This window comes from Halyomorpha halys, unplaced genomic scaffold (assembly GCF_000696795.3).
Source record: "Halyomorpha halys isolate HHAL.00 unplaced genomic scaffold, Hhal_1.1 Scaffold164.1, whole genome shotgun sequence".
Classification (NCBI taxonomy): domain Eukaryota; kingdom Metazoa; phylum Arthropoda; class Insecta; order Hemiptera; family Pentatomidae; genus Halyomorpha; species Halyomorpha halys.
In genome coordinates, this window is record NW_027108420.1 from 346,517 (window position 1) to 360,705 (window position 14,189).

At 28.2% G+C, this 14,189-nt stretch overlaps 1 protein-coding gene across 3 annotated transcripts in view; it reads right to left on the reverse strand.

The window, feature by feature from the left end:
• Positions 1–14,189, reverse strand: part of jar (Myosin heavy chain 95F jaguar) — a 199,042-nt gene that overhangs the window by 22,309 nt on the left and 162,544 nt on the right. For all 3 annotated transcript variants that reach the window (XM_067046735.1, XM_067046736.1, XM_067046734.1), the window contains exons 4-7: positions 2,468–2,652; positions 791–864; positions 579–708; positions 337–501 (exon numbers count right to left, since the gene is read on the reverse strand). In XM_067046735.1, the coding sequence (XP_066902836.1) occupies positions 337–501; positions 579–708; positions 791–864; positions 2,468–2,651 (553 nt within the window). In that variant the 5' untranslated portion in view covers position 2,652. The remainder of the gene's footprint in view (positions 1–336; positions 502–578; positions 709–790; positions 865–2,467; positions 2,653–14,189) is intronic.

Here is a 14,189-nt window from a genome sequence, read left to right on the forward strand (position 1 = left end):
AATAATTTTGGACACACAGAAAAAAAAAATTAAAAACTAACTGACTAAATATATAAAAAACAAAACAAATAGGTAGTTACAAATTATCTGTACTATTATAATATTGGATTAAATTGGTGAAGTAAAAGTAGTTAAATATAAGGGCTTTAAACGAGGGAAGGGTTGGTTTATGTTGGCATATGTTAGAGGTATATGAAATACTTATCATTTATTAATGTTTAAATTAATATATATTTAGTTCTTTTGTGTTTATACTGGACAAAACATATTAATTACTGGAGTAGCTAGATAATGAAAAATAATAAAATTGAATAATAAATGAAAGTTTCTACTTACCATCCAATATCTTCTGTTCGATCGGCCCTGCAGCAGTACCCCATAGATCACACAAATATCTTAAAAGGTATTTAGTTGATTCTGTTTTACCAGCCCCACTCTCGCCTGACACAATGATTGACTGAGACTGTTTGAGTACCTTCATATCACGGAAAGATTTATCAGCTGTAGAAAGAATTAATGAAATTATTTTGAGTGGATTACATCACAAAACAAGATTTGAAGAGATAAAATGGAAATACCTATGGCAAAAACATGCGGTGGAAGAACACCTAATGATTTTCCCTGATAAGATTTGATGACTTGAGAAGAATACAAATTTTTTATCTCGAAATAAGGATTGACAGCAATAAGGATGTTTGCAACATAAGTCTGAAAATTAAAACATTAATATTAGCGATGAACTTTATAATTTAAATATTTACAGCATATTATTTGGTTCCTGTATTCTTACATATATTTTGTCCTTTTTGTATCTGTTCCTCACATTGTTGAGTAATGTAGCTTCATTAAGATTCATAAGAGAACCTAAAATTGGAAAAAAAAAAAAAAACATAAACATCAGTTTTCTATTAATAGAATCCTATCACTTCTTCGAGACTGGTTTTATTGTTTAAATAAAATAAACTATATCCATTTAAGTCCAATCCAACCTGACCATCCTCAAGAACAATCTACTAAATAACAGCCTTTATTATATACTCGTTCTTCTTTTGTAACATTAAAAGCTGCTTCGAACAACAACATTCTGGATCCAGTTCAATCTTACTTTATAAACAATGTTATCACTATCAAATAAATGGATATAATTTATTATATTTAAATAATTAGTTTTTAATTAAACATAGATTATTAGGTTCAAAAGGAACAATCCTACTAAAATAATGAAAGAAAATGAAAAGAAGGCTTTAATGCAGCTTTCCTTTTTAAAGCGTATGAAATATTATAAAAGAATATAAATTAACATTCTCCTGCCAATTACTCCAACTGTTGTGAGCAATAAATAAATTGAATTCTTTATTTTAGAAAGGGCGTAAGCTCCAAAAATAGATTTTGAACTATCCCAAAAAAAAATTATCAATACAACTACTTCAATACCTAAAAATTTTAAAAATAACAACATAATCAATGATAAAATTCTTTTAATTGTAATACAAATTTAGACTAATTTTAGAGAATCGAATTTATGTGGAAACTAAATACAGCAGGTGTTTCAGTGTTAGATGTCCTAACTGAAAATATTTATTATCTCAAAATGAGAAAAAAAATTCCTAGGAAGGTAGGTATGTTCGATAAGAAGATATTTATGTCAAAAGATTTTCATTGATATAAATTATTAAAGCAGAACAATTATTAATTTAAATATATTAGTATGAGTTCTGCTTCAAATGTTAACATTAACATTCATATTAAATATTGTTTAAAGTGATTACCTTGAGGAGTACGACAGGTTCGGGACTTTTCTTCCCCAGCAGCAGTGGCCAAATGGCAAATGCTTGCCTAGAAACTTTTTTAATGTTGTCCCAAAAAAACAAAAAAAATCAGTGTAGATCTGGAGAGCGTTAATAACACATAACCAGCACCATTTGGCCACTGCTGTTGTGGAAGAAAAATCCTGTACCTGTCTTACTGCTTAAGGTAATTACTTTGAACAACATTTAATATCAATATTAATGTTTACATTTCATTAAGAAAGCAGTTAGAACATTCATTAATTTATATATTATAATCTAAATAATACATAACAATGAAAATCCTTACATGTGAATAACTCCTAAACAAAACGTTAGAGGACATAACTTCATTAGAATTTTTTTTCTAGTTTTGAGATCCTTAATCTATACTTTTAGTTAGATAACTAACTCTAAAACATAGTGCATATGGGTAATTTTGGACTTATCTTTATAACATAAACATTCCAATTAAATTTAACTCCAGCAAGAAAATTAAAATTGAAGAAAAAATATATCAGTTACAGTATAAAAAAAAGAGTATAAATTGTATAAAATGTTGGCAAGATTTTATCAAAAATACAAATTTGGATATTGCACCTATTAGACAGAACTAACCTTTAATAACCATTTTACTAAAAATTAATAATTCATTAAGTGAATAGTAAAAACTTGCTTACAGTTATCATCAAAGTCTTTATTATCGTGTTCCTCAGCCGGATAAGTTCTACTAAGGCTGACAGTCACTTTGGTGTTCTTTCTGTCGTTGATTTGAACAGTAACTTCGTCCATTCCTATGTCGATGATTTGCCCGATGACAAATCCCTCGACAGGATCTGAGACCCAGACTTTCTGCAAATCCATCCTTAAAAAAAAAAACAGTAATCAATATTCACAAAGAAATACATAAGGTAACTAAGAAAATTGAATGAGATCTCAATCAAAGTCAATGGCATCACAGTAAGATGATAAAAATTAAAATAAATTAAACATTATTTCCATTAAAATCCTTTAAGAGGCACTATTGTTCAAAGTGTCTACAAAGAAATCTAGTTCTGTATTAAATTTTAACCAGCTTGATTTCAATAAAATTGAGAGAAATAGATTTCAAAAACTAGATATACATTCACTCATATAAACAATGTCAATTACATAATAAACTAAGTAATAAAATACCATTAAATGTCAAATTAGTTTGTTTTGTTTTTTAATAAGAACCTCTAGAATTAATATTGTCAAACATTAGTTATAAAGACAAATAAAAGTAAGACAAATATTTTAATATATCAAATAGAGTAAGTAATAAATTTTCTATGAATTGTTAGAGGAATTAATAAAAGTTAATAGGTATTCCCTTTTATCAAATGTTTTTATTAATTTTTTTGTGCCACATACTATAGAAAAAAATTAGTTTCCATGTATCACAATTAAATAATTTTAAACTCAAGTATACATCGTCCTTCCATAGCTAAATGTTAAAAGAATAACAAGTCTATAAACCTCTAACAATTTTCTATTCAAGGCATTAGAAATTACCACCACTTTAGTTCATAATGAAAATGAGGATATCGTCAATTTAAGAAATAGCTCAACAAGTGAATTAATGACCTGCATTGTTGCTGCATTTCATAAAATGGTAAATTGCAACAATCATTACAAATCGTCCAATTGCCACCTTGAACTGAATGAGCTAAGATCAACAAGCAGCATTAAGGCAAGGAAATTTTTACTCCGTCTCAATAACATAAAAACTGAGGGATGTCATAGAAGAGGGGGTTTTGTTTCCCCTTCTAAATAATTTAAAAATCCAAAAAGTTGAAAAATTTGAGAACCCATTTTGAAACTATATAAATTCTATTTAGAGAGGTCAGTTTTTCAAAGAGATATATATATATATATATATTTAAAAAAAAAAGGCCAAATTTAGAACACATTTACTCATATATTCCGCATATTGCGAAATTCGGTCGAAATTGTTGGAAAATTTTAGATTAATTATTTCCTTATATATAGATACATCATTATTTTCAGGAATTTCATAAAATGGAATCTTGAGACATGGTACATAATTTTTATGAATTTTCTCATTCTCTTACTAGAAAAAATATTTCAATGCTGGTATGTGTATTTTTTTCCGAGAAAGGCAAACAAATAGTTTCTGAAATGATATTCCCAAAATTATGAAAGTGATTGATTATACTAACTAAAAATGTTTATTAGGAGATGGTAATAAGAGTTGTGATCAAGAATAAAATTAGTTTTAAACAATTTATTAATTGCCATTGCTTCGACCAACAATGTAGATCTTCAGAACTAAAATAAAAAGATAAAAAATAGGTAAAAGTAATATAAGGATAAAAGAGTGACAGTTAATAAAACAGATGTAAAAATAGAGGTTTAATAAGACTTCCCTTTAAAAAAAACAATCATAAAACCTATACCAATATCAATAATATATATTATATTATATTTTGATATGTTTTATGATGGTTTGTTTAAATGGAAATCTTTTTATATCACAACTTCTTTTATATCTGTTTTATTTACATTGCTACTCTTTTACTCATACATCACCTTTACCTACTTTTTATTTTTATTTTAGTCTTGATGATGACCTATATTGCTAGTTGATATGTTGATAATCAATAAACAGTTTAATACTATCCTTGTTCATCTTGCCCATCTCCTTTTAATTCATGTAGGGTCAATAATCTATGAATAATTTAAATGTTTATTAATCTAACTATTAGAACACTAAAATCAAGCTATATCATGTTGATGTTGAAAGTATCAGCAACTACAGAAAATAAACATAGGAGATTCATTACCTTTAGGATTAATCCTAAGATAGTAAATTTTCTTAGGATTTATGAATTCTGTACACATTTTGCATTAGAATTAGGAATTTTTTAATTAGATCCTTCGTTTGGCCGTCTCCGATTTACAACAGACAGACACCCAGAATAATATTACAAAGCAGAACGAAAATGAGTTTTTAAACTTATAACTCGAAAAAGTATTCTATTAACTAAACACATACAGAAGAAATCATATAGTTTATCTATTTATATTTTTGAATATATCTCAAAAACCATTCTAGTTCAAATATCACAAAATAACATTACTAAGGTAAAGTTGTCAATAGCTATGCAGTGTAACCAACTTAATTCCATAAAACTATTGAATTAAATATATGAGCTTAAATACGAAATAGGAAAATGTCAGAGATTAAAACGATTTTGCATTTAAAAATTCTTAAACCTGAAGATATAATGTTATAATAAAAAACAAAAGTTTTAAAAGCAATTGTTTACGGACAATAAAGATTAATACCCCTCACTCTTTGAGAAGCACGAGCTTCAAAATGTCACGGCCAGGGCACGAACTACTGACTTTTGCAGAACTGTGCCCTGCAATTGTCTAATTAATTGTTTTAAGAAAATGCTTATAATTACAAATTAATAAACCTGTCCAAAAAAATTTAAATATCTGAAAATACTAGATTTAAATTTCTTTTAACGCTCTCTATTATGCCATATTTATGTTAGATCACCTATTTTCGAGCGCTCAAAACAAGATTTTTGTCACGGTTGTAAAGAACTTTGTAGCTAAGCATTGAAGTATTTAATTTAGTTTTTTATCTCAATGCACTCAGTCGTATGAACTATAGTAGTAAATTATATGACATCTATAAAATGAACAATTTGCAGATTGCTTTTGATTATAAGGTTTATCAGTGCTTTCTTAAACATTATCGGTGTATTTTGACCTGGACTCACTTAAACATTTATAAGACAAATTCTGTTAAATAATTTCATTAATAATACAAGACGCTATAAGGCATATTTGTACCTAGATTTTAACTTGTCGCAAATCCAAAATACCTACAAATGCTACATAAATATCGGTATCCATTATGTGTTTCTGAGAGGCAATTATAGTAGACATCACTTTGGATTTAAACTATTTAGATAGTACTGTTGATCCGTTTTTTATAAAACTTTTAGAGTTCGTGCAAATTACTCAATATAAATTAATTAACAATATAAAAAGCTTGATTAAGGAACATACTGAGCAATGGTTAATTTTAAAAAAAGATATACTAACTACAAAATTGGATAGGATTACTCATAACATCAAAATTAATAAAATAAATTTAAATAGGTTAATTAATAGTGATAATAATAGTGATTTAACTTCTATGAATGTCAATAATATTAAATGTATTAATAAAATCACAATAATAGATAAATATAATGATTCTACGAAGGAAGAATTGCAAAAATACAATCAACTTTACAAATCAATAAATAGGGTAGAAAATCAAACTAAAGTTAATATACCTAATAACATATTGAATTTATTAGCATTAGGGGACAAATTCAATTTTGATTTTACAAAAAAGGATAAAGATATAGTCAATATAATTTCTGATTTAGAAAACATTTTTGAAAGTATAGAAGCACCGGATCATCATATCAATGCTACAAGGAATAACATATGTGCAATTATACATAATTACATTAATAATAGAGATAATAATAATAAAAAAATGATGTCCAATTTGAATAAACAGATTAATAAAGACCTTAAGATGTTCAATAATTTCATGAAAGAAAATAAGGACTTAATAGTAATAAAAACTGATAAAACTAAAAAAATAGCAATTATGTATCGTAATGAATATATAAATAAAATAGAGAACATCCTTAATGAAAAACAGACATATAAAAGATTGCGAAATGATCCTTTTAAAGAACTAATAAACAAAATTAATGTTTACGTTGATAAATTATTTAAAAAAGGGTATATAGATTATTAAATTTATAAATTTAATCGAATTTCATCCACTATTTTTAGTCCGAGAAACTGGGAGAGCTATTTCACCCCACGGTTTTATTACTTTAATGAAAACTATATATAGTTGCCAGTCAAAATTGATGATTGACAACAATAGTTAGGGGGATAAAAAAATGTCAAGATCAAAATGTCTCAAAAATTAATTTTTCATTTGGGATTTCATATCTTCAATACAACCTACAACACTAAAAACGTAATAGAACACCATTGAAATTATACTAAATTTGATAAACAACGAGCCCTAATAGAGCTATTTACGTTCAAGAGTTCCCGAGATACAGTTTGTCGAAAGCTACATTTTTCCCAAATAACCAAAATTAGTATTTTGTGAATCAATTTTGATGAATATCATATAAATAAACTATTATCCTTACGAATGACGCACAAATGTCTATTAGCTCTCAATTGAGGAGTAGCAGGAGTTACCAAGATATTCACCAAAAATAAACAATCTGAATATGAGCTCTAATAGATATCTGTACGTTAAATAGTTTCCGAGACATAGTATTTCATAAACGAAACGTTTTTTTAAAACATTGAGAAATTAACATTTTGTGAATTTATTTTGGCAAATATTATAAAATCACTCCTACGAAGAAAAACGTTATAAATTACTTTAAAACACATGGAACTAGCTTCAATTTGAGTGCTGACAGACAACGGTGCGTCAAATGATTCCTAAGACATAATTATCGATTCACTAACTATCGATTTTTCGTTATTTCGTAATGAAATGTTGCTTTTAAAAAAGTGTATCTGGGGAGTTATCGAACGTAAACAGTTATATAAGGGGTTATATTTTAGCGAAGTTACTCTTCTTTAAATGGAGTTGCATTAAGTTATTTAGTGTTATAAATAGTTTTAAAGTATGGAACTCAGAATGCAAAAAATATATATAAATATATAGTTTACATTAAAGTGGTAAAAAATTGGAGTGAAATAACTGTCTTCTTTCTCCCGTGCTCTTGGACTATTTATATTAAAATTTTTTTTTAAATCTTTGCCATTCTAAACGTAAGTAAGAAATGTTGTAGTGGCTATTATTTTGATCTCTGTCCTGCGTTTTCATATCGTCAAGTCTTAGAAGAATATTGAAACTAAAATAATCGAAGTTATTTTGAAAAGATATTACGAAAGTCGTACATTAGTTTCATTCTGCCAGAAACACGGCGTGTAACAGTTTCTCACAACTGTGAAGAATAGCTTTTTCACAAACCCTACTTCCTTAATGAGCCTTATGTCATGGTCTTACTCTTGCGTCACTCAATTCTGTAACAATAGAACAGAAATCCTTCAACGCCGATATTAAACGAATTGCCATTGCCTCTGTAATATCAATTGGTAAAATAATTGTATTAAAAAATAAATTTTACAAATAAACAATCTTAATTTAAAATACGTTGTTCTATGCTTCAGTTACTCATTCAAAATGAACGAGCGTTCCGAACGGCTGACTTTTTTATCTTGTCCACCAGTTCTTCTATATTAAAATGGATATTTATTAATTATTTATTGATAGATATATTTTTATTATTATGTTTTATCATTTTAAATATTTTATAAATACTTGTTCTATGATGTACATACGATTGGTTCTATAATATAATCTGTATTAACTCAAGAAGTGTTAATATTTCAACTACGCATTTTGTATGTATTTTTTTCTATATTTTATGTATATAATAACAATAGGGAAAAATTTGATTTTTTTTTTTTAATATTAAGGAAGCAAGAGTACTTAATACTTACTAATAGGCCCAGTGTTTTTTTATTTGTCTTAACTTGAAAAAAAAATAAGTATAAAAAAAACTGTATTGGACATATAATTAACTCAATAAATATTGGATATAGAAACCAGAGATTCGACAAAGAAAAGAAAAAAGAGTTTGTTAAAAGAAACCATAAAATTGAATCTTAATTCTGTTTAAAAACAAAAATGAGTACCAAGGAATACATACCAAAATTAATACAGACAGAAAACTAAAATTCTGAAGCAAAAACCTGAAATAATTTATTTCATCTATAAATTATTAACTAATCCAAGAATGTTGTAGCTGAGTAAGCAATAATTTACACGGGTTTTGAATCGATAAAGGAATACCTTAAAAGTTTTGGTTAGTTCTAACAGGTTTATTGGATACATAAATTAATAATAACTGTCTAAACATTCATTATAATTCATTACCTAAATACAAATAATTCAATTATATATATATTCTAAACCATTTTAATTAATTTTTTTTTTTATCATTACGTAATTGTTGTGAGCACTTGATTCTTTATATATACTTTTAATTTACGGACAAATCACCGTTTATTTATAGCTTAAGTTCACAATTAAGTATTTTGCATTCTAATGTAAATAATTATAAAATAAGAAGTACTTTCCACTAGAAGAAACAATCCAGAAAAATACAAAACAAATAATTACGTACTTGTTACCAACTGACTGATCTCGGCTTCTCAAATTCTCTTTTTGTATTAAATTCTAATAGACAAAAACACAAGAAACAATAAAAATGTTCATATTTTCATAAACTCAACCCTCATTCCTTGATCAAAATTTGAACAATGCCTTAACTCAACAAGGAAAAGATCTCTCATATTCACAGAACATTTTAATAGGAAGGCAGATCAATAAAAAAAATAAATAAAATAATTATAAATCCTAAATGTTCTTTTTTTAAAATAAAAAAATCCAATAAAGCTACTAAAATAAATTAATTCTATATAAATCAGCTATTCTACCACAGTGCAAACATGCCTCACCAGTTTGGAGTTTAACATGTTTAACCAATTATAGAAAATTGGAAAGAATAAAAAAAGTATCTATGAGAGTAACCGTTAATAACCAAAAATAACCACCTTGTTCCAAGACAACAACTACCCTCAATACAACTGGTTTTGACACTAAGTACTACATATTTAAGTAAAAAAAAAAAAATATTTTTTGAAAATCCACCAATGAAAGAAATTGGCAACTACAACAATTAGCTATAAATCCTCTCCTCTCTTAACCGCTTGGTAGCTAATTATTTATTCTGTTAGGGTTGACTCACACCCTGTGAGTTCGGGAGTCCTCTGGGCTCCATCCAGTGGTTAATCTTACTTAGGGAAAAACCAGGCGGTCGAGCGTGATTCTGACCAAATCACCAACTTGAATGACCGTTGGTATAGTAACAGTACTTCCTTACAAAGTACTATATATATATATAACGTTTATTATATGTAACCTAGTATTGTATAGAGACTGATTGTAAGGATGGGTTACCGTAATCATATGAAATAGTAATTTTATTATTGTAAAATTTTAACTATAATTGTTTTATTATATATTATAAATAGACATTTACAAGATATATTATTATATTGGAAGTTGGAAGAGGATCGAAGTCGTTGAGACGAAACTAGGCTACCCCATAAATCGAGATCCATTCCGTGAGAAGCAGCAGCTTGTGTAACCTCACGGACACAGACAATGCAGGTATTACATCCTTCCAATTACATGGTCACACGAAGGGCTACAGGTCACATACCCCAGTAATAGTACGAGGTGATCTTCCGTGAGGAGGTATATTCCTGTCAAACAAGGTGGTTACATATCTACAACACATAAACCTTAGTCCAAATGGAAACCTACATTAAAATCGATAGTAAACTGAGTTTTGTAAAGTACTCGATCGAAAAGTAAAGTTAACTAATTTTTATTATATAGAATTATGCGTTTTAAGTTCTGATGATTGACAAACACGGACAACTAGAATTTCTAAAATAAGTAAAAGAGAGTCAGATATTTTATGTTAGAGCATTCATGATCTTTAGTTTAAGATGCTAATGTGTGTTAAATGCATAAATATTTCCATCTACTGCCATGTTAAAACGATATAACATTTAACATGGATGAGAGTCTGTTAATAGGTCTGCTATATAGATAATGACGTCACGCAACAGACCAGCTGAGCTCCAAACCATTTTATCTGTTATCGTTTTTGTATGTTAGTAGCTCGTAAATCGGTTGTGTTATTTTTGTTTTGGACGTTTTTAAAATTCTAAAAAAAGTTATGGACAAAAATAATAATAATAAAGTAATGGCGAAAAAAACTAGAAGAGGAAACAAGGAGCTCTTCTGAATGTAACATATAACATAAATAATAGGTTAGGCTGCTCATAATCCTATACTTATAACATTTAGCATGTTAAAACTTTTTTACATTTAACACATCATGGATATCCTTATTATATCATCCATATTTTTATTTGGGTCTTGGATGCTTTTGGGCAGTTATTCAATGGGAAATGGTGTATTTTTTAAAAAGAAAATAGTTTAATAGTTAAGCTGACTATAATAATGGTGGTGTCTACAATAATAGATAGCAAAAGAGCCCAAGAGGAGAAAAAATGCAGTTATTTCACCCCAAATTTTGATTACTTAATTGAAAACTAGGAATAATTACTAGTAAAAACTGATGAGTCGGCCAAGTATAGGTAGGGAGAATAAAAAATGGCGGCTGTTCCAAAGCGTTAAAAATAATTAATTTTTTATTCGGAGCTCTATATCTTTAAAAATACCAACAACAATAGAAAATCTAAGTGAGTATAATTTAAAGTAGAGTAAATTTGCTAAAATGTAAGCCCTAATAGAGCTATTTACGTTCAATAGTTCCCCAGATATAGCTTTTATTTAAACAATCAACATTTCATAAAAATGTACTGAAATATCAGTAGTTAGTGAATTTATTTAGAGAAATCTATATCTCAGGAACTATGTGACGTACAGATGTCTATTAGCACTCAAATTAAAGCTAATTTAATGGACTATGCAGACAATTATGACATTTACCTTCGTAGGAATAGTAGTTTTCATATTTGCTAAAATAAATTGATTTATAGTTGTTCGGACAAATTTTCATTTGCCAAATTTATATTCATATGTGAATATCATAAAAATTAATACCCCTACGAAGATAAGTGTCATAAATCACTTTATAGTAAGTTAAATTTCCTTTATTTTGAGTGTTGGCAGAGATATGTGCGTCTTATGTGTCTAGAGAAATATTTTTTCAAAAATCCAACATTTTATACGAACAACAAGAAATTAACATTTTGTGAGTTTATTTTGTCAAATATCATAGAAACTGCTACTCCTGCAAAGTTAAAAGTTATAAAATATTTTATAGTACATTAAACTAGCTTTAATTTGAGTGCAGACAGACATCTGTACGTCCAATTGCTTTTGAAATAAAGTTTTTCATAAATCAAACCTATTTTCCGGACAACTATAAATCAATTTATTTTAGCAAATATCATGAAAACTACTATTACAACGAAGGTAAAGGTCATAAAACTACTTTATAGCACAATTATTTAGCTTTAATTTGATTGCTAATAGACACCTGTACGTCACATAGTTCCTGAGATATAGATTTCTCAAAATAAATTAACGAATTACTGATATTTCAGTACATTGTTGCTTTTATAAAGCTATACCTGGAGAACTATTGAACGTAAATAGCTCTATTAGGGTTTACATTTTAGCGAATTTACTCTACTTTAAATTATGCTCTCTTAGTTTTTCTATTGTTGTTGGTAGTTTTAAAGATATAGAGTTCCGAATGAAAAAATAACGTTTTTTAAGGTTTTGAAAAAGCCGCCATTTTTTATTCCCCCTACCTATACTAGGCAGACTCATCAGTTTTGACTAGTAATTATACATTTTTCATTAAAGTTATCGAAAATTGGGGTGAGATAACTGCATTTTTTTCTTCCCGGCTCTTGTACTAAGAGGTGAGGTATAAGATGTAATAGCATTCCCCAGTAGAAATCCTCTCTAGATGGAAAAAAATCCCTGTCGAAGTAACAGGAAATTCATTTTTAAATGATTTGGGAATCGGTCACCTCCGGCACTTTTCGGGTCCGCTCGGGTTATCGATGATAGTCTGGTTCCCGTTAAAATGATTTCCTGCATTTTGGGTGGACCTAAAGTAAATAATTACCTATATATTAATTCAAAATAAAGGTAATCACCATTAACGCAAGGAAGCGTCATGTTTTCTAAAAAGTGAAAATGCAATGATGACTGAATTTTCAAGGCGACATTGCGGGGAAATCCCTTTGTCATCTGGCAACAGTGGAGAATTTATCCTATGAGGATAAAAAGATCAAGACAATTTACAGTGTTGTTACTGGCAATAATATTTGTGATTACAGATAAGATAAAAGACCTGAGTAAGATCTAATAATGTTACCTTATCTAATATTGTACTAATATCACTAAAATCTTATATGATGCTTAAAATAATGGTTAGGTTAGCGCTAGGACAACAATAAACATTGAAAGTCGAGATATATCGGAATATATCGTCACGATGGATTGTTTTTTTTTTTTTTTTTATTATGATATTTAAAAAAACTAGAGCAGTACTTAAAAACAGTGGAGTTAGAAATTCTGACCATAGTCAGAAAAGGCCGAATTAAATTTTAAAAACAGCAAATAAATAAATATTTACCATATAATACACAAGAAATAATTTTTTGGGGGAAACTAATTCCTAAAAAGATTTGATTTAGATTTTTTTGTTCGTTGTTGACTCATTTCTGAAATAATAAAAGTATAGAAAAATCGAAGGGTGTAAAATGCGTTTTTTTTTTTGTTGCCAAGTTGATTTTTTTTTTTTAAAAAAACGTATACTGAAAAATATTATGTTATTGGTTTTAAAAGTTTTTTTTTTTTAATATTTATTTATTGCTATTTACAACTGTACATTTTAATTTAAATTGGAGTGTTACAGGCGTGTAGAGAAACTACCCATTGGTAGCACTCTAATGACATTTTACATTAGCTGGTCTCGTGGCCATCTTCTTTTCAGGCGCCTAGGAGGATTGTCAGGAATGGAAGATGATGCAAGGTTAGAAACTAGGGGGTTTGAGTGGTTAGAGAGTTTATAATGGAAGGAGTGATATCTGGTTCGGGCTAGATCGGTTACATAGGGAACATTAAGGTCTTCATGTATGATTTTATTTGTGACAAAGTAAGGAGTATTGAGGATTTTAGGAAGGATTTTGTATTGTAAGGATTGAATACGAGAGGAATTCGAAGGTTTAGTGGAGCCCCAAAGCTCAACTCCATATGTCCAGATTGGCCTTATTACAGTCATGTAGATCAGTCTTTTTTGTAATGTGTTGGAAGTTTAGACCGTTTGGCTAGTAGTGCTGTAATAGTCGAAATCGACGTGCAGTTTCCTGTCTTTTCAGTCTGGTGTGGTTTTAAAAGTAAAAGTAAAAATAAAAACTGAAAAGCCTGAATTTTTCTCTCATTCCTCAAAATCATGAAAGCTATCCACCGCGTGATAAAAAATAATAAAATTGTTTAGGCAAACATCATGGATACCGATGTTCCGACGAAGATAATCATGTAACTACTTAACAGAACTACCTAGCTTCAATTTGATTGCTAATAGACATATGTATTGGACCTCTGATATTTCCAGAAATTTTTGTGTAAATAAAATCATTTTTTATTTGTGTCATCATCTTATTTATATA